This window comes from Brassica napus, chromosome C8, assembly GCF_020379485.1.
Source record: "Brassica napus cultivar Da-Ae chromosome C8, Da-Ae, whole genome shotgun sequence".
Lineage (NCBI taxonomy): Eukaryota > Viridiplantae > Streptophyta > Magnoliopsida > Brassicales > Brassicaceae > Brassica > Brassica napus.
Genome location: NC_063451.1, coordinates 26258559 through 26279139, shown reverse-complemented (window position 1 = coordinate 26279139; position 20581 = coordinate 26258559). Strand labels below are relative to the sequence as shown.

Sequence of the window (20581 nt, the reverse complement as noted above, 5' to 3'; positions counted from 1 at the left end):
AGGATGCTTTCGTTTTTTCCTTCACCTGGAGCTTAAGGCAAAAGATAATTTAGGGCGTGATTTGTTTTTAGTTTTACCCAACAGTTTCATCTGTTTCAGACGTTCTTGTTCCTCTTCTGCCTTCTTCTTTGGCATTGCTTCTTCCGTTGCAGCTCCCTATAACGTTCTTCCTCCTTTCTTTGCCTCTCCATTGCTTCTTTTCTCTGAGCTTCTTCTACTTCCTTCCGGTTCTCCTCCTCTATTCTCGACATCTCTTCTCTACCTTGTTTCTCTCCTTCCTGCTGCAAACACCACACAACGCCCTGAAAAAAAAAAAAACAATTTATCAAAGTGCCAAGCATTAGGTTCTTTCAAATGATGAACTATGTGATAAGGACATCATAAGTTTAGCAAAGTGAAGAAGTGAATGACCGTTTCCACCTAGACCTTAATTATACTAAGTCCATATTTATCAAGTTTAAGACTGATCTTCCCTATACTAATGAGCTTCGTTTTTGCTGCATGAGTTTAATAATGATCTTCCTTATACTATCAAGTTTAATACTTAGTCCATATTTATCTGATCCTGTACTAATTAGTAATGAGCTTCGTTTTCCGCTGCATGAAAACACCTAATCCCGCAAATTTCATGCTTCTTTTTAACTTGACTAAATCACGTTTCCTCACACCATGCACGTCTAGCCATGTACATACATATAGACATGCCTAGTTTAGGAAAATACTAATTAATCCTGAATATGGATTTTGCGTTATCTTATTTTTTGTATTTGAACAAAATCAATCTAACGAATTAATAACCGTAGAACTGTATATACCAACGTCTTATTTTGTGACCAAACCTTTATTATTCAAAAATATTAGGTGATTTATCAATTCTTTGCAGTTTGTTTCACAAGTTTAATTTATCACTTTATTTATTTTTATTAGATATTAACTATTAAACATCTCAATATTTGGGAATAAAATAAGAATTTCTTTTAAAATAGATCATAAATCTATCATCAATGACTTATTATAAAACAAAAATTAGAAAATCTAATAAATTATTAAATAACTTAAATTTATTAATAGTATCTATATATATTATCATAAAATTTAATGATGTGATTTGTAGAAACAGATTTCAAAAATATTATTATAACAGTTTTTAGATAACTTTTTTATTTTAAAAATGTTTTTTCTATCTTCAAAGAATGAAATAAAAATTATTATTTAAAGAAAAAAACTTTTTAAAAAATAGTTGCACTAGTCATAATAATCTTATAGAGATACAATACAAGGCAAGAGCAAGCATTAGGAGTTGAATTACTACAAACCAAAAAAAATTATGAAGAAGAAAAACATCACAGCCATTGTTAAAGAACTGAACGTACGCATGAAGAAAGAGCCGATCACTCTCCGATACATTCACATCCTCGTCAGCGTTGTCTTCTTCTCCTCCACCGCATCTCTCCTCTTCCTCGTCTCTCTTAACTTCAACCAACAATTCCAAACATCACTATTCCTCGTCAAAGATTTCTCCTCCAACCCTCTCACTTCTCTTCCTCCTCCTCACAGCTCCGGTAATGACGTGGCGGACGAAGAATTGATGTGGCGAGTGGCGATGGCGTCAGGTGGCGTGGTGATGAATAAGACTAATCCAAAGGTGGCGTTCATGTTTCTGACGAGGTGGAATCTTCCTTTGTCCCCTCTTTGGGAGATGTTCTTCAAAGGGAACGAGGGTTTTTATTCCATTTATGTTCATTCATCGCCGGAGTTCACTGAGGAGCCACTGGAATCTTCAGTGTTTTACAAGAAACGTATACCAAGCAAGGTATGATTAATATATATATCCATTAGTAATGTTTTATTTTTATACTCCGATGTATTACTTTTTTTTTTGCTTTGTAAAACAATTTAAACCACAAATAAATTCAAGAATTTAGATATACAACATTCATCGATATACTTCTTGCTTGGTTGCTTTGTCCTCGTCCACTTTGTCTTCGGTCTCTCCTTTGATGCTTGTATCCACTTCATCTCTCATTTGTGTTTTTCAAAAATGTAACGTTACTTGAATGATTTTGATTGCCTTTTGTTTTCCTGTAAATTAATATTAAATTTTGTTCATTTCTGTAAAACCTCAACTTTCATTTCTTAAAATAATACTAACATTCTTAGAAGAAAAAACATTCATCCATAAATGTATAATATTGTGAAAATTTGCAGGCCGTTGAATGGGGAGAATCATCAATGATTGACGCCGAGAGGCGTCTTTTATCTCACGCGATTCTTGAACCTTCCAACGCACGTTTCGTTCTTCTCCGAGACTTGCATCCCTCTCTTCAACTTCACCACAGTCTACACTTACCTCATGCGCGCCACTTCCTCCTTCCTCGGCTCTTTCGACGATCCAAGGCCCATAGGCCGAGGTCGTTACAACCCTAGAATGTTCCCACATCTATCACTCTCTGATTGGCGGAAAGGAAACCAGTGGTTCGAGATCTCACGTAAAGTCGCTGCCGAGATAGTCTCCGATCATCGGTACTACGCTGTCTTCAAGGAACACTGTCGTCCGCCGTGTTACATGGACGAGCATTATCTTCCGACATTGGTTAACAAGATATGTCCGGAGATGAACTCGAACCGGACAGTGACGTGGGTGGATTGGTCAAGAGGTGGCTCCCATCCAGCGAGGTTTATGAAGGAGGATATACGGGTCGGGTTCTTGGATTGGATCCGGTTCGGGTCGAATTGTAGTTACGATGGTGAGGTGACGAACGTGTGTTTTCTTTTCGCGAGGAAGTTTCATGTGAGTACCCTGGAGCCTCTCATGCAGATTGCTCCATATTTGTATGGAATATAAAAACACTAATCATTTGTATGTTACATATTTGTATTTTTTTTCAACTAATCATTGCTATATAACATTATACTAAACTGATTTATTTAAATTTTTCGCTTCGAACCTGCCATTCTTCCAAACCACATGGACGATGGATAGAAGAGTATAAAAATTTGTTTTAAAATTAATTTAGAGTGCAAAGTAATCAATTTTCTTGGCCTACAAACCAAGTTCTAATATTTTGGGGGATTAATTTGGAGATATGGTAAGTTTATATCAAAATCCGGCTCATGTATGAAACTTTAGGTTATAAAATTAGGAGAATTTGCCAAAACTAACCCACAATTTGATTTTAACCCCAAACCTATACTCAAACTTGAATCAAATGCAAAACTAACCTAAAAGTTTTGTGAAATTACAGTCTAGCCCCTTGTGACCAAACAAAAAAACAGAAACCATTTTTACGAATATAGCCCTAGTAAGTCATTTGAGTCGTCTGAGATGTTGGAAGTCGTCTGGACGACTTTAAAGTAAGTCTTCTGGTGTAGCTGATCTTAAAAATAATTTATAAATTTTTTAAAAAAGATTTTGATAAGCGAAAAATTAAATCATGTAATTATAAACAATTTTAAGTGATATAAATTAAAATATAACAAAATTGAATTGTTATCAACATAGATGAGTGTAGGTAGTGAATCATGGTATTCTTTGGTCTAGGGTTTGGCAACATAGATGAGTGTAGGTAGTGAATCATGGTATTTTTTACCTATACATGTTTATTTTTGTGTATAATAAACACTTTTGAAGTTTAATTTGATTTTATGAAGTGTTTAGTTAGTTAATTAAGTTTAGGGGTTATGTTTAGGGTCTAGACGACTTACATTTCAGTCGTCTGGTGAAGAAATTAAAACAGACGACTTACATGTAAGTCGTCCAAATATTCCCGCCTAAAATTTTTAAAAAAATTATTTTCCCGCTTAAATAATTTAAACCAGACGACTTACTTGTAAGTCGTCTGAGAAGTCTTCTATTTTAGTTTCCCACTAAAAATATTTTAATTTCCCGCTAAAAATATTAAAGTGTTCTGGACGACTTACAAGTAAGTCGTCTGAATCAAAAATATTTAACCTAATTGGATTTTTTGTCTCCCTATATAAAGAAAAATTTACACATTCTCTCTCCTCCTCTCAAATGGCTGCAACAAAAATGTAATGTTCATCACTCTAAAACTCTTCAACCTCTCTCTAATCTCTTTGACTTGAAAACACCAAACTTTATATGAATTTTTCAGTTTTGTTTCATGTCTTTCTTACTAATCTATCTTTTTTTTTTGCAGGTTTTTAATGAGATGGTACTCATCTTCCACTTATTTAAAGGTAGATCTATTAATTTTAGATATGTATTTTTGTGTGTTCTATAAAGGTAGATTTATCTAATCTTCCACTCATTTTCTCTGTTTTTAAGTCATTTGAACGTTTTTGGATATGCAGGTTTTTCAGATCTGGATTTGATATGCAAGATTTTCAAATCTGGAAGACTTCTGGGACGACTTACATGTTAGTCGTCTAAAATATAATGCACTAGACGACTTACAGGAAGTCTTCCAGACGACTTCCATTTCAGTCGTCTGGACTTCCTGGAAGTCGTCTGGACTTCATGGAAGTCTTCTGACGAAGTCTCATTTTCATAATAGATCTGAGCGTTTTGGTAAGTTTTTATGTCTGATTTTTCTTCATTTGGTAACTTCTTGTTGTATAAAGTTCTTACTTTTTTCCCAAACTAAAACTCTTCAAACCCACTCTAGTCTCTTTGACTTGAAAACACCAAACTTTATATGAATTTTTCAGTTTTGTCTCATGTTTTTCTTACTAATCTATCCTTTTTGCAGGTTTTTAATCAGATGGTACTCATCTTCCACTCATTTAAAAGTAGATCTATTAACTTTAGATATGTATTTTTGTGTGTTCTATAAAGGTAGATTTTATCTAATCTTTCACTCATTTTTTCTGTTTTTTAAGCCATTTGAACTTTTTTGGATATGCAGGTTTTTCAGATCTGGATTTGATATGCAGGTTTTTCAGATCTGGAAGACTTCTGGGACGACTTACCTATTAGTCGTCTAAAATATAATGCACTAGACGACTTCCAGGAAGTCTTCCAGACGACTTCCATTTCAGTTGTCTAGACTTCCTGGAAGCCGTCTGGACTTCCTGGAAGTCTTCTGACAAAGTCTTCTTCCATATCAAGTGGAGTCCAAGCTTGTCTTTGTAGAGGAATGATCTATAATAGTTTTGTTTGTGGTCTGTTTTGTAAATTGCATGTCTACTCTTTTAGTTGTGAATTTTTTGTAAAATCAGTAATAATGTTTCCCAAGATGTAATACATGTGCTAACAATGTGTTTACACATTTACAAATCAATGAAATAATAAACTTCAGTAGCCTTTTTTTATCAATAATAAACAAATCAATGAAATAATAAACTTCAGTATCCCGTCTTCCGCTGATCCTCTCACCATTTCTTGCGCATATAACAATGCTCTGTATGAAGTGGTGTAATCAAGTGTCATGCCAAACATGTCTATCACTTGTAACATGAATAGGAGGAAGGTCTGGAGCCATCTATTGTAATGAGTAGGTTAACTCCACAGACTCTGTGTTCATGTCCAGGTTATAATCTTCTTGAGCCATTGCAACAAGATCAGCATGTGTCGAACCTTCACTCAAAATTAACATTCTCGCTCCTTTGAAATGATCAACCACAAAATTCCAACATCCATCTTTCAACAACCATTCTCCATACACTGCATGTAACTGACGCATCATCTGAAAAGGTAAAAAAAAAACACATTAGCAAACTTAGAACAAAGAAAACGAAAATTTATTAAAGATCGAAGCGGACGACTTCAATCTAAGTACTCCTGACGACTAAACTATACGTCGTCTGGTCAACGCAGAGGTTATTTTTGCAATTGACTTTGAAATCTGTTATTTCAGACGACTGAAAAATAAGTCGTCTACTTTTGTTTGGTTAAAAAAAAACTCCAAAAAATCAAGACGACTTACATTTCAGTCGTCATAGGTTAGTTTTGCATTTTACTGGATTATTTCAGAAGTTTGACTTTCCTGGACGACTTACATTTCAGTCGTCTCGTGAAAATTAAAATAATAATATTTTTTAAACTAGACGACTTACAATTAAGTCGTCATAGGTTAGTTTTGCAATTGAAAAAAAAAACTTCAATATTTAATCATACCCAGACGACTTACAATTCAGTCGTCCAGGATTTACGAGGTTTGACCAGAATCTCAGAATAAAATCCTGGATAACTTATATGTAAGTCGTCGGGCGGATGACTGAATTGTAAGTCGTTTGGGTATGATTAAATATTGAAGTTTTTTTTTCAATTGCAAAACTAACCTATGACGACTTAATTGTAAGTCGTCTAGTGTTAATGAAATATTGATATTTCAATTTTCACCAGACGACTGAAATGTAAGTCGTCCGGGAAAGTCAAACTTCTGAAATAATCCAGTCAAATGAAAAACAAACCTATGACGACTGAAATGTAAGTAGTCTAGGTTCTTTGGAGATTTTTTTGTAACCAAACAAAATCAGATGACTTAACTTTCAGTCGTCTCAGAAAACCGATTTCAAAGTCAATTGCAAAAATAACCTCTGCGTTGACCAGACGACTTCCAGGTAAGTCGTTTACAGCCAGATGACTTCCCATGTAAGTCGTCTAACGAACAGATCTGAAAAAAAACTCGATTTCATACCTTAAATTGGTGAGATAACTTTCTTAGCACACATAAGGCTTCTCCAAGCACACAGAATCTTAAACGAAAGTGACCCACCCAGAATCGTTAGCTTCTATGACTCTATGAACCATAAAAAATGTAGAATCAAAATCTTGGGTTTTTTTAGCTCATTGTGGAGAGAAAGTGAGAGATATGTTGTGTTTAGTTCACAAGAATGGAAAAAGAAGAAGGGTAACTCGATTTTGGGAGCATTAAGAGCTTCAAATTGGTTGTTCATGGTGGTTGGGATATTGATGACAATGACAATCTTGTAATTACTTGAAGATGATGAGGGTGAGAGAGTAAAAATGTCATTTTCGAAAGAAAAAAAATTGATGGCATTTTCGTGAATTATATGAACTTGTGGGGTGAATAGGGCAAAACCAATTTCCAAAAAAATGGGAAGTTAGTTTTGTGTTTGACTTTAAGTTGTACGTCAATTCTGCAAAAAGCACTTTGAAAATACAAACTATACATTGTGTAGAAAAGTTTATATCTTTCACTCGTCGTGTAGTGTTTCAAGTGCTGTTTATTTTAGTAATAGATAGCGCAGACGCCCCAACAGCATCTACTTGTTTAATATAAGTTGGCAAGATGGTCAACTATCTTTGCGTGCAAACCAAGTTACAAAAATACTTTTAATTATGTAGTGATGGAGTCTATATCAAAGTACTCTCAACCCTCCCTATTTTCAAACTCAGACAGTTGTAAACACTTTTCTAAAAACTTTTCTTGCAAGATCTAGCTTTATTTCTGCCAAGGCTATATGGAGGTCAAAAAAGCTAATAGAAAGAAAACTAATGGAAATGTAGGACCTCTGGATCTCAATGAACCCAAGAGTAGGAACCAATACAGCTTTTCGAAGTCGATAAAAGAGAATGAGACGATGGTAGAGGAGATGGAACAACAAATGCTTCAACTCCAAAGAAAAATTACAGAGAAAAAGGTATATACATGTTTTTTTTAGAAATCTACCTCTCTATTATCTTATATATATATATAGACCTTGTGGATCAAATTAATGAAGCTGGTGAATAACTTATGTTTTTTTTCTTTTTAAGTACAGATGTATCATGAAAAGGCCATCTCTACACTAAAAAACAACATGCGATTCGGAAGGATTTATAATGAAAAATGGGCACGGATCGAGGATGACCAATACTCTTTCCAATCAGATTGTCTTAAGAAGATGGAGCTAGACAAGATAACTTTTGCTAATAACGCATATCGTGACAAGAAAGCTGTTACATCATTCTCGTCTGGGAAACGAGAGATTAACGTCCATGTTAGAAAATCCTAATTCCTAAATTCCTCTTTTATTGATCATAAAAATGTTATACAAACGAAATCTGATATAAATATATGCTACGCAGAACCTAAACCATCGGATGTTACACGAGGCAAAAAGCATGGATGGTGAGCGAAGCCTCCTCAAGATGCTGAATCCAAGTAAAGATGACGACTCCTATCAGTTTTCTATTAACCAAATTGAAGATCAGGTTAAGTGTGACCACTTGTGTTGTTGTCATTGGTGTGTTTTTCATCTGTTTTTATCTTTCCTATATATGCCTTTTAATCTGTCTATTTCTCTAAAACAGATGTGGAACTTACAAAGGTGGATGAAATGGCCAGAATATTACAATAACCAAGGGACAATGGACAGAGAAGAATGTGAGAGAAAGGTAAAAGAACTTGAATGGGAGAAATATCAAGGATTTTTTAATGCTCCTTGTAAAGCTTCTCTATGGAATTCATTACCTTCTACCAAAGTCTTACGCAACCAGATTCAGGTCTAACCGATTTTAAGCGCATTTAAGTTTCTTGGTTACAGAGGACCGAAATTGATTCGGGTTAGGTAAGTAGGAGTTCTGATTTGCCCATTTTATGTTTTTGTAGGCTATGGAGACAAGAGATGAAGAAAAGAGGAAAATGGTTTTGGTAAGAAGAAAGAAGATAGAGTCCAAAGAAAGAAAGATAAAAAAGGCAGAGAAAGAGATCAAGTCTATGAATAAAATGGTGGAGATGATAAGCAACAGAAAGCAGAGAGCCTTGGAAGCCATTTCACACGAAAAAAAGTTGTGTAGTATTTGAAACTTAAAACCACAGCTCTCTGCTTGTTGACTCTCGCATTGTCAGGACTAAAACTGTTCAATATATTTACATTAAAAAAAACTAATAACTGAACATTGTAATGTTTTCAAAATGTTGATTGAGTAATGAAATCTTTTCACATGTTGATTGATTAATGTAACCTCTGTTCTTATGGTATTATATGAGGTGCCCTAATAATGGCCATTCGTTAAGATTGATTTGCGGCAGGATAGCGTAATCCCCAAGACCGTGAGCTCCCACAAATACTTCATGTTATTTTGTTTTCGATAATTTATAATGTGACTAATAAGGATTGAGCTGGGCTTAATACATTATCGGCTTCCGGTCCTACAATATTTTTTTTAATAAAAAAATGCCGTAATAAAACCAAAACCCTAAAATTTCTAGCTTTTGTAATAACGCTGCTCACATTCATCCATCTTCTCCCAACAGGTCTTCTTCTTCACCCCTGCTTTAATTTCTTTCATCTTTCACTTTTCAATTTTCCTTTGCTTAATTTCATCTTATCAAAACATCGTGGTTCTTCAAAAATTTCGTGAAACTTTGCAATTTTTCTCTGAGAAAGTGAGGTTTGCTACATGTTTCATAATGAATTTATTTATATATCATTTTTATTCTGTACAGAACAAAGAGAGTCTTGTATCTATATCGATGGAATCATCTTCTAAGCACATGGTATACATTGTCACATTAGTGTTATGTATTATGTGTGAATATTGTATCATCGTATATGGTGTTTTACACAGGTAAGTCTCTTGAAGATTGAATCTCCTACGTCCGGATGGGTGAAACCCTTGAAAGATTTGCTCAAAACCATTGATGGTTTCAAACTCTCTTTTGTTTCTCTCCTTTTTAGTTATTATTATCATTTTCTAAATATTAGTATATAGATTTATCATTTTTATATATACACAGGTGTTGCTTTCAAGATAGACAAACGAAGTAAAACGGTATACATATATGGGAAAACCAATCCAGAAATAATACTTGAAAAGATTGCAAAAGCAGGCCAAAAAGCTGAGATTGTATGGAGCGATCACAAACAACGCAAGAAACCTCTAGACAATCAAAGAGGACATCCGATGCAACAATGCAACAATTACCATCAACAGTATTACAATGGTCCTCCTCCTCCCTGGATGTATCAACAACCTCCACCGTATCAAAGTTATGCTCTTCCACCTCCATATCCACTTCAACTTAATCCCCCGCCGCCACTACCAGTACCAAGTGGTCCCCAGCCAAAGGAGCCTGCAGCTAAGAGTTTCCCGCCTACGCCACCTCCGCCTAAGAACTTTACTATGGGTGATTTACATCCAGGATGTGGGATCATGTGAAGCGTAATGGTTTTTTTTTGTTTATCATTCATAATCTAATTAGTCAAAAGAATCATAATGAGTTTTTTTTATCATTCATGAATTTTTTGTGTTCTTTTTAATATATACAAATCTTGTGTTGATTGCTTAAATATACTGCCAGATATAATGGTCAAGTTTCTTGAGATTCCATCGTGTAACCTGCAACTTCAGTAGATAAGATTCCATTGTTTGGGTGTTATAAATAGAGAGCCTTTATAATTTTTTAGTTTCATCCTGTAAGAATAGTTTCAATGATATTATTTTGTTTAGTCTGGTTAGTTAGTTTCTCAATGTTCTTACGTATACTATATATCTTACAGTTTACGTATAAAGCAATATTCATGAAACCTTGCAAAATAATATCATTGAAACTACACATTTCGGTTCAGATATGTTTTGTAACATCTAATCGGGTATTTTTAACATTTCGGACCCGGCTATGTAGCGGTTTTTTGGATCGGATTTTCTTCACGCCTATCAATAATAGAAGCTCGTAGCTCATTAATAAAGGTAACCCAATCAAAGTACGAGTCTGAGGATAGCGTCATCCAAAATAAAAACAGCAAACAGAAATTCATGTGATCACAAAATGTAATCTACCGAGCCGTTGGGCTCACTTCACTACCAAGGATCAAGCTCACTTCTATGGAACTCTTTGAATCCATGTCCCTACCCGCTCCTCCTCTTGAATTTTCATTTGCTAGACACTCGTTTAATCCAATAATAACTTCAGACATGGTAGGTCTTCTCGTTGAAGAAGGATTCACGCAAGACATTGCTAGCTCAAGAGCTTTCCAAACGGAACCAGAATCATAAAGTCCATTTAGACTTGGATCCATAATGCTTGTGATGTCTCCTTCTGTAAGCATTAACCCCACCCATTCTGCTATATGTGGCTTTTCACGGCTTTGGTCCATCACAGGTCGGTTTGTGATGATCTCCAATAGTACAATCCCAAAACTATAAACATCACTCTTCTCTGTCAACCAGTTTGTTCTATAGTATCTGGAAAATGAATTAAGTGGATATATATCTTATCAGTTATCCTTCTCACTGAAGAAAAGTGAGAATCTATTTAAGTGGTTCTACTTACTCAGGATCTAGATATCCAGGAGTACCAGCAACAACTGTTGACACATGAGTTTCACCTTCGGTAGGAAATGACCTTGAAAGCCCAAAATCAGCAAGTTTCGCCTCAAAGTGTTCATTCAACAATATATTTGTTGTTTTGACGTCTCTGTGAACCATTGGCGGTCTGCATCCATTATGCAAATACTCGAGTCCTATATCACAAAATCCAAAAGGTTCATCAACCAGATGAAAATCAAACAGAAAAAAAAACAATAGGAATATTCAATCTAGAAACCAACCATGTGCAGCTTCGATGACTATTTTTAGTCTAGTTCCCCAATTTAAAATAAAGCGGTTACGTGTCCCTGTGTTTTAAATGAAGAGATGGATATATGTCAGAGTCTTATGCTATCACCATAAAACTACAACAATACAAAATCAGTTGTGTTTGCTGCCTACCTGACATATGTTCTTTTAAATCTCCATTGGCCATGTATTCATAAATGAGAGTCAAGTTCTCTCCTTCGTCACAATATCCAACAAGACTGACCAAATTCTTGTGATGAACTCTAAGAAGAAGTTCTACCTAAAAACCAAAATCATAGTTCAAAAGCTTTTGGTATTAATTAATGAGAGTTCAATCGTTGACTATTTTGATTGAAGTAGCAAGTGACGATAGTGAGACTTTACCTCAGCTTTGAATTGCTTATATCCTTGAGATGATGAATGAGAAAGAATCTTAACAGCTACTTGTTCTGTACCGTTCACAAAACCATGATAAACAATTCCAAACCCTCCTTTACCAATGACTCTTTGGAAGTTATTTGTCATCGACATAACTTCTGAGTAAGTAAACCTTCTATTCTTCATCATTATTTCCGGTTGAGATGATCCACTATGTGACGCGTTCATATATGATGGTCTTCGCCCTAAGATTACAAGGCACAATTCTGGTTATGTTTGAGTATTCACATTTAATCTTGAACTTATTTACTGATTGATTGATACCTTCAACTTTTGCTGCCTTTTTCTTTTTGAGAACTAGGAATATGAAGATTGCAACTACAAGAACGGCTAGTGAGGAAATTGATGCAACCACTGGTACAACAATACTCTTTTTCGTATGTCCATTCTCTTCTTTGTTCACACATGAATCAGCTGCGCACAGAAGATGCGGGTTGTTGTCGACACTACAATATGCAAGAGTTGTTAAAGATTGCCAAATACACCATCAGTTAGTGTGATTGGACTCTTTAAGGGAAAAAATAAAAATAGCTTACTTTAACTCCATTCCTTTTTTCTGAAGAAGTGAGGGAGGAACCGAGCCAGTGAAATTATTACCAGTCAAGTCTCTGTTGGAATATATAGAGTCAAAACATAAGTAATCATTTTTAGGAAAAAAAATCTTAACCAAAAAACGTCTATATTGTTAGTGTCCATGAGAGTCTTACATGACCAAGAGTGATTTTATGTAAGCCAGAAATTCAGGTATTTCTCCAGTCAAATTGTTATTTGACAAGTTCCTAAAATTAACACAGAAGAAAAATCGACTCATCAAATATGGTTCTCCAACGGATAAATATTTTTTAAGGCTTGGAGCCTTGGACAGCCGTGCAGAGATATACTTACAATTTTTGAAGGTGAGAGAGATTTTCAATGGCTTGCGTGATGTTCCCGGTTAAATTACTTGAAGATAAGTCTCTGAAGACATGAACTATGAGATGTGTAGTTTGAAATTGACCTGATTAGAAAAAAATATATAGATTTCTTATCTTACAAGGAAGTGATTATTGGTGGCGACGAATTTTTTGAGTTGTCGCAGTTTAGGCCGTCCCACAAAAACTTTTCGGGGACACACGGATCTCCTTGCCAACTTATTCTACTCAATCCATAAGTATCTTGAATACTCTTTATGCCAGCAACTACCATTTTAAAGCTTAATGATATCAAGAATCAACACACAAAATGCAGAAAACATCTGTAGATAAGATCAAAGGTTTAAAATCTACATACTTTTACTACACAAAAAAAAATCTACATACCGTCATCGTCATTTGTCTCCATTTGGGGGAAATCAATCACAGTGAAAATCTCCATAGCATTAAGTAGAGGCGGAAGAGATGAGTTTAACGTCTTCACAAGCTGCAAAAGACATGCCCCTTCATCGCATTGCTGCTCTTCGGCTGTGATGGTTTGGGCTTCTAATGGTATGGGACTATAAGGTCCAGATAGATATTTTCCATTCAGCGTCATATTAAATTCCCTTGTATCGTTGGCCCTTAGAGTCTTAAGTTCTGCAAAGTACATGTAGATGTAAGACTTTGCAGTTGGAGGCTCAACGTCCCATGTCATGTTCAATGCGTCTTTCTCGTTTAGAGGTGTTGCGCCCGTTGCCATTACGCCATGTGGTAATTCATTACTTTTATCAACGTTTACTGTCAGATTCGTTGTTACTTCTGCCCATAACTCCTTATCGAAGTATGAATTCCATGTTCTGTCATAGATATCTTCTGGATACCTGCGACCATTATGCATTTAGACCACGTTACTAACGTAATATATTTCCTCTGTTTGTGTTTTGCATCTTACAAAAAATATAATTAAAAAAAAATTAGACACTGAGGTTCTTATTTGAAAGAAAACCATATAAATACGAAGGCAAACTGAAATTGACAAAACAAGTAAAATAATAAATATTGTGTTTGTTTTTCTTTCAGGAAAGCATATAAAACATAACGCATATAAACAATTATGTTTTATGCAACCTTAAATTTTTGTAATCAATTCTTACCGTATTCCAAAACCGGAATTGCTAAGATACACCCTGAATATAAGGTTCAACGACCCGCCCCTTGGTGTAACATAATCAGTTTTCGGCAATGGTCGTAGCTCCAAGACATTTATGAAAGGTACAGTTGCTCCTGTCCTAACAAGACATACCTGTAACGAATTGGATTTCGTCACATGGATGATCTCCTCTCTAGTATTATTACTACTCACCGTTACCCAAAAAATTGGACCGAAATAAAGGTCGAAGCTCGGGTCGTCATTAGCATTATCGTAATTCCCATATACGAATGTGGCCTTGATCATATAGTTGATGTCCCGGGTCACATTTAGATGGTAGCAGTTTCTTATTCCTTCTGGAAAATATCTGAGTGTCAAAATGGGCTCATCGTAGTCCGGTTCAAATTCTTTGGCGATTCTACCAGTTTTCCCACTGTTAACGAAATCGGTATCTGATGTATATGCTAAACCGGTCGTGGTTGTGTTGTAAGGAGATTCATAAGGGGGTAAACCGCAATCCACATTGATGAATCCTGATAAGATAATAGATGAAACTATTTAATAATCTCAGAAACCCTTGAAAAACACATACATATATATCTACTTCTACTCTATTAAGAATTTAAGATAGTCCTAAAAAAATCTACTGTTTAAAGGTGGTTGGACATATTCATAGGTAACTTAAGAAATTAGACTAAAGATATATCTCGACTATTACAATGTCATATGTTCTATTTTCTTTTTGTAATCCATTATTTATTGTCCTATTTTGTGGGGTTTTAACATTTGTATCTATCTACTCTACTGAAATAGAGTCCTAAAAAATTTTACTCTTTAAAGGTTGTTGGGAATATTCATCATTAACTTAAAAATTAGAATAAAGATACATCTAGACTATTAATATGTCATATGCTCTATTTTCTTTTCGTAATCCATTATTTATTGCCTTATATTTGTGGTTCTTTAAGATTTGTATATATTCTATTAATTTAAAGTCTTGTTTATAAATAAGACTAGGGCCGGCCCAAAAATTTAAAAACAATTTAAACAGTTAGAATGAATGTTTAATATAAATTTGTATCATATAAAAATATACATATTAGTTAAATATTGTACATGTTAATGTATTTGAATACTAAATAGACTATGAAGCTACCAATATTTGCTTTGATTAGGGATATTTGCTTGCTTTGATTAGTGTTAAATGAACTATGTAAATTAAATTGGTTGGTAAGCTGTTAGTACAAAATTATTTGTCATGTCTTGGGATTTTTGCTCTTATACCATCTTTTTTTGCAAAAAAACTCTTATACCATATTTTTTTTGAGGTTGGGACGTTCATCGGGTTTAGTTGTACGTGGTTGTTGTTTTGATTAAGTTATTTAAAGTAGTTTTCTTTTCATGGTTATATACATGCAGGTTTCCTTTTTCTTTATTTGGCCAAATATTGGAAATTATAAATATACCCTACCACTAAAAATATTTCTAAGTATATATAATTTTTTAAAAAATATTATTCAATGTTTATTCCGCCTTGATTAGGACAATAAGTTGAATATATCTTAGACCACAAATCATAAATATTCTCAGTCTTATACATTTTGTTCTTCAAGTTATTGTTACTTTTATTTCCTTTTATACATTTTTCTTAGTATTTATGTATGCATCCATAATATTTTTTAAAAAGGATTTTTTCATTAATTAATGTATTTATTGTAGTTTTAAATATATTATAGTTTTCGTGCACTTGATTAAATTTTTTTGGCGTTGGTGGTATTTGAAGTGGTTGAGAACCTGAATGAATATTTACTTTCATAAAGTTTTTGGTATATGTTTAAAAATAAAAATTTGTAAAGGCTTTTAAATCATATGAATATAATATTCAACACATTACTGTTGAATGTTTATATACTTAAAATTCTGACGTAAGTAATTGCAAATTTGCTGAACTCATAGATTCGTTGCTACTTTATAAATTATCGCAGGATGAGGTGCATAGGGTAAAGATTGCTTTGATGATAATATAACGTCCATATCGTAATGTGTGTTTTTTTTATCTACTATGTATTAAGAAATAATTAACACATTCAATAATATTAAAGAGTAAAAAGCTCTCTCAATTGTTCATAGTATAAGCCCAAAGTTAAACTCAAGCCCAACCAAAGAAATAAAATCCAGAAGACGGACACGTGTCGGCCTGTCAGAGAATGACTTTCCACGTGGCATCACAGGAGGGTCACCAACATAAATATTCTCAGCCTTATACATTTTGTTCTTCAAGTTATTGTTACTTTTATTTCCTTTTATACATTTCTCTTAATATTTATGTATGCATCCATAATATTTTTTAAAAAGGATATTTCATTAACTAATGTATTTATTGTAGTTTTAAATATATTATAGTTTTCGTGCACTTGATTAAATTTTTTGGCGTTGGTGGTATTTGAAGTGGTTGAGAACCTGAATGGATATTTACTTTCATAAAGTTTTTGGTGTATGTTTAAAAATAAAAATTTGTAAAGGCTTTTAAATCATATGAATATAATATTCAACACATTACTGTTGAATGTTTATATACTTAAAATTCTGACGTAAGTAATTGCAAATTTGCTGAACTCATAGATTCGCTGCTACTTTATAAATTATCGCAGGATGAGGTACATAGGGTAAAGATTGCTTTGATGATAATATAACGTCCATATCGTAATGTGTGTTTTTTTTATCTACTATTAAGAAATAATTAACACATTCAATAATATTAAAGAGTAAAAAGCCCTTTCAATTGTTTATAGTATAAACCCAAAGTTAAACTCAAGCCCAACCAAAGAAATAAAACCCAAAAAACGGACACGTGTCGGCCTGTCAGAGAATGACTTTCCACGTGGTATCAGAGGAGGGTCACCAACATATTTATATATATATATATATATATATATATATATATATATATTAGCTAATTTTAGTTTAAAAAGAATACAACTAACATTTATGTTTAATTTAAATCACTCATTAAAGATAAAACTATAATATCAAAATTAGTGTTAGCGTGAATTTTGGACCATTACATTTCATAATATCGTACGCATTAATAATATTTTAGAAATGCAAATGACTTCATAATACATTGATAGTGATTCATTATTTCATGTTTTCAGTTCCCTGGTCTATTATTTAGTCACTTAAGAGTTAAGAAGTATGATCTACTCCATTATTTTAGTCTTCTAAAACGTATGGAATTAAATAGAGTTATATACTGAAACGTTTTCACTTCAAACAATAGTTAAGCTTTTACATTACACATAATTTCATTTTGCTTTATATTATATGTTTAATAGACAATACGAACAAGATAGTATATGTGAATTGGCTTATGATGTCAAATGCTAATTTATTTATTCAACGATATCCTCCTATATGTCCTTTTGATTATGTGTCTTTAATAGGTTAAGTTTTGAAAAATATTAATAATTTGATTGGTTGCTAACATTTATCAGTTATTATTTTAATCAAATCTAAAACTAAAAGATAACTGTAGAATTAATTAATACAAATTACCAAATAACACAAATGATATTACAAATAATGATTTATGATACTAATTGTAGAATTAGAGAAAGAATATATATGCTTTATCAATTTCTTTATTTTTATCAATTAGTTATATATAATTAAATAAAATACTTTTCATTTTTATAGAAATAAATTTAATGGTTATATATTATTATATAAAAGAATTATATTTGTAGGTAAGGAATTATTATAACTTTTAGGGTTGTAAAGCCCACACAAAACCGTTTATAAAAGATCTTTCATGATAAAAGCTTCTGATCATTGTATTGGTCATATTGGAGTTACACGAAAAAATACACTCTTTTTTTTTTCTTGAGAGCTAGAGTATTTTTGGTTTTTCATGTGTTAAACAAAAATATAAAGTAATTCTACAACCAATTATCTGAATTAATTATAATATTTTTTTATGTAAGAAAAAGACTTTTAATGACTAAGGTTTATGTTTTTGAACTATTTCAAATCTCACATATCTTCTAAAAATATATACTGAAATTTTTTGATTATCCAAATATTTGAAATTAAAAATAAATTTTTAAATTTCTAATTATTATTCAAAAATTATAACAGTGTAAAGATAATATATATTTCTTTATATAATATAACTACCCGCAAAATTGCGGGCAAACACCTAGTTGTAAAATAATACGATTGACTACTATATTAAGGCGTAAAGGCATTCATTTGTTGGTGGCTTAAGAGTATTTACTAGCTAGGTGATTCTTTTGTACTCATGCACGTGTATAAATATTTATAAAATAAATATATTATAATAATTGATTAATATTTATTTATAATTTCAAATTAATTTTTAATTTATATGTATAACTTATATTAATAATATTATATTAATTTAATTAGACATAATTTTAGATATGTTAAATTTAGTCGGTTTTGTTGTTTTTTGTTGTCAACATTCGATTTGGTTACCTCTTGGCTATACTGAGTTGTATCTATTTATTTGAATTCAACTATAATATTTTTGTTTTAAATATACTAAAATTTTGATTAATTGCATTTAGGTTGTTTGTCGTCTTAGATATGTAAATATATTTGAATAAGATTCTGTATAATTTAATATATATTAGGCTTAGAATGAGATAAAAGAACTAAGTGTTTGACTCAAAATTACATAAATGGATATAACAATAATATTCTAAAGTCTCATGCATATATATAAATTTACAAAAAAAAACTGAATTATAACAATTGGTTAATGCTTTATTTTTCTACATTAATATGTTTTGAGTCATCTTGTAATTTATATATATAAAATAAAAAAATATTATTATACAATTATATGTTCTTGTGTAGTTAAATCTTTGATTTTGGATAGATTAGTCAAGTAACTCATTTTGTGAGTATCCTAAGTTGCATATATTCTTTCAAATTTAAACGAAAGTATAATTATTTTTTTTTATTTTAATAAAGTCAAATAAAATTAGTAAAATATTTTCGTTACTTTGAAATTATATTTTATGATGTTCAAAGATATGTTTTAAAGGAATATTAATATTTTGTGAACCTTTTTTTTTAATGAAATCATATTATAGATACATATATTTTCGATTTTAAATTTGTTTTAAAAATTTATAAATGCTTCCTTTTTATTATATATTGTTAATTGTAAAAAAACTAAAATTAAACAAAATTAACAATCTAGTAAACTGAAATTACTAAATAAAAAGTTAATAGCACTTAAATGTAATATTTTTTATTCATAAAAAGTACATTTGTAATTAACCGTTCTAAGAATTAATGTGGACGCGACACGTAGAAAATTGACTTTTTAAATAATATTATAAATTTTGATTAATTTTATTAATTGCATTTAGGTTGTTTGTCGTCTTAGAAATGTAAATAAATTTAGTAAGATTATATATAACTTAATATATATTAGGCTTAAAATAAAATAAAAAACGAACTAAAGTGTTTGACTCAAATTACATATGTCAAAATACATATTTTAAAAAACAATTCTGATAAAATTAGTAATAATTCATATAAAACTAGTGTTTAAAATTTAACATTTTAATATGCTGTTAGTTTTTTAAATAAACAAACAAAAAAGTAAAATTTGATCAAATTTACCAATATAAAATTTCAAATTAATATTATATACAGAAAACTAAAATTGATATAAAACATATATCTTTATAAAAAATTTAAAATAACTTTAAAATAAAAACATATCCGCGCGGATGTGCGGATTAAGCTTTTAAACATAATTTTGTACGTACCAGTTGTATCTTGAGCTTGAACAAGATAAATCATCATCACAGCAGTGGCAATGAACACACAGTGTCTCTCCATGTTTTGCCTTAATGTGTGCCAAGGCAAAGATAATGCCTTTTCTGAGATATCAAGCTATGCTTATGAGTTTATATGAGCCACTTCTCAAAAGTCCTAAGTCAACTTCTTATAAGTCTCCGTAGTGAATAGGATACAAAAATAAATTAATTGACGGTGGTGGTACGTTAAAGCAAGTTGAGATAAAAAGACAAGAGTTAAAGATAAGTGGTCCAAAACGCTCTCATTCCTTTTATTTTTTCGAACAACAAGCGCATTCTTTTTTGTAACACAATACTAGATTAATAAAGAAACCCCATCAGCCAAACTAAGCTAAGGGGACTGGGTAGCAGGAATACAATGCCGATTCGGCTAACTCGCACATTCAATAGACATTAAATTGTAAATGCAAAAACTAACTCACAGAGTAAAGCACAGAATACACCAGAGAATATCTCTACAAAGATATGTGTTATTACTAGTATTTTTTTAAATCGAACTTACAAGTATCTCTTTAAACAGAATTCGAACAAGATCAAGATCCTTCTTGACTTGTTCCCCTAGCCTCACACGTCCTAAGACCGAATACAAGATCTCTAGGACCTCTACTCCTTAGCCCTTAGTGTTATTCACTCGTTTCCAAGCTTAGTGAACTCCACTCTTATGCTAAGAATACAATTCTCTCGCCAACCCTAATCCACAGGTCGAATGTGACTATATATACAATACAACCAAGTCGGCTATCCACGCCTATCTACCCAATATTCCCTATCT

General features: G+C 32.2%; 3 protein-coding genes and 1 pseudogene across 5 annotated transcripts; 3 read left to right on the top strand and 1 right to left on the bottom strand.

Annotated features, from left to right (window-relative positions):
• The first annotated feature begins 155 nt into the window (after positions 1-155).
• Positions 156-3265, top strand: LOC111198275 (annotated as a pseudogene).
• Positions 3266-6936: 3671 nt separating this feature from the next.
• Positions 6937-8874, top strand: LOC106455038. 2 transcript variants are annotated; one of them, XM_048766332.1, is made up of 5 exons: positions 6937-7569; positions 7690-7902; positions 7997-8122; positions 8222-8413; positions 8520-8874. In XM_048766332.1, exons 1-5 carry the CDS (start codon positions 7390-7392, stop codon positions 8712-8714), a joined length of 906 nt encoding a protein of 301 aa, XP_048622289.1. In that variant the 5' UTR covers positions 6937-7389; the 3' UTR covers positions 8715-8874. The 2 variants fall into 2 exon arrangements, with proteins under 2 accessions (XP_048622289.1, XP_048622288.1); XM_048766331.1 differs by having other exon boundaries at positions 7690-7908.
• A 512-nt stretch (positions 8875-9386) lies between these two features.
• Positions 9387-10359, top strand: LOC106403582 (branchpoint-bridging protein). Its single transcript, XM_013844396.3, has 3 exons — positions 9387-9410; positions 9482-9557; positions 9651-10359. Exons 1-3 carry the CDS (start codon positions 9387-9389, stop codon positions 10070-10072), a joined length of 522 nt encoding a protein of 173 aa, XP_013699850.1. The 3' UTR covers positions 10073-10359.
• A 215-nt stretch (positions 10360-10574) lies between these two features.
• On the bottom strand, positions 10575-19997 carry LOC106403580 (probable LRR receptor-like serine/threonine-protein kinase At1g51820). 2 transcript variants are annotated; one of them, XM_013893686.3, is made up of 14 exons: positions 19759-19997; positions 14165-14484; positions 13956-14104; positions 13207-13682; positions 12942-13086; positions 12794-12865; positions 12616-12687; positions 12445-12516; positions 12173-12354; positions 11855-12093; positions 11624-11750; positions 11464-11529; positions 11187-11376; positions 10575-11098 (listed from the first exon to the last, which is right to left on the bottom strand). In XM_013893686.3, exons 1-14 carry the CDS (start codon positions 19829-19831, stop codon positions 10690-10692), a joined length of 2592 nt encoding a protein of 863 aa, XP_013749140.1. In that variant the 5' UTR covers positions 19832-19997; the 3' UTR covers positions 10575-10689. The 2 variants fall into 2 exon arrangements, with proteins under 2 accessions (XP_013749140.1, XP_013749139.1); XM_013893685.3 differs by having other exon boundaries at positions 13956-14484.
• Positions 19998-20581: the final 584 nt, after the last annotated feature.

Coding starts and splice junctions, on each gene's coding strand:
- LOC106455038 (XM_048766331.1), top strand. CDS start 7,390: ATGGAGGTCAAAAAAGCTAATAGAAAGAAAACTAATGGAAATGTAGGA. Junction 7,570..7,689: donor GAAAAATTACAGAGAAAAAG/GTATATACATGT, acceptor TTTTAAGTACAG/ATGTATCATGAAAAGGCCAT. Junction 8,123..8,221: donor TTAACCAAATTGAAGATCAG/GTTAAGTGTGAC, acceptor TCTCTAAAACAG/ATGTGGAACTTACAAAGGTG.
- LOC106403582 (XM_013844396.3), top strand. CDS start 9,387: ATGGAATCATCTTCTAAGCACATG. Junction 9,411..9,481: donor AATCATCTTCTAAGCACATG/GTATACATTGTC, acceptor TGTTTTACACAG/GTAAGTCTCTTGAAGATTGA. Junction 9,558..9,650: donor TTTGCTCAAAACCATTGATG/GTTTCAAACTCT, acceptor ATATATACACAG/GTGTTGCTTTCAAGATAGAC.
- LOC106403580 (XM_013893685.3), bottom strand. CDS start 19,831: ATGGAGAGACACTGTGTGTTCATTGCCACTGCTGTGATGATGATTTAT. Junction 11,751..11,854: donor ATAAGCAATTCAAAGCTGAG/GTAAAGTCTCAC, acceptor TTTGGTTTTTAG/GTAGAACTTCTTCTTAGAGT. Junction 11,377..11,463: donor AGTCATCGAAGCTGCACATG/GTTGGTTTCTAG, acceptor TTTGTGATATAG/GACTCGAGTATTTGCATAAT.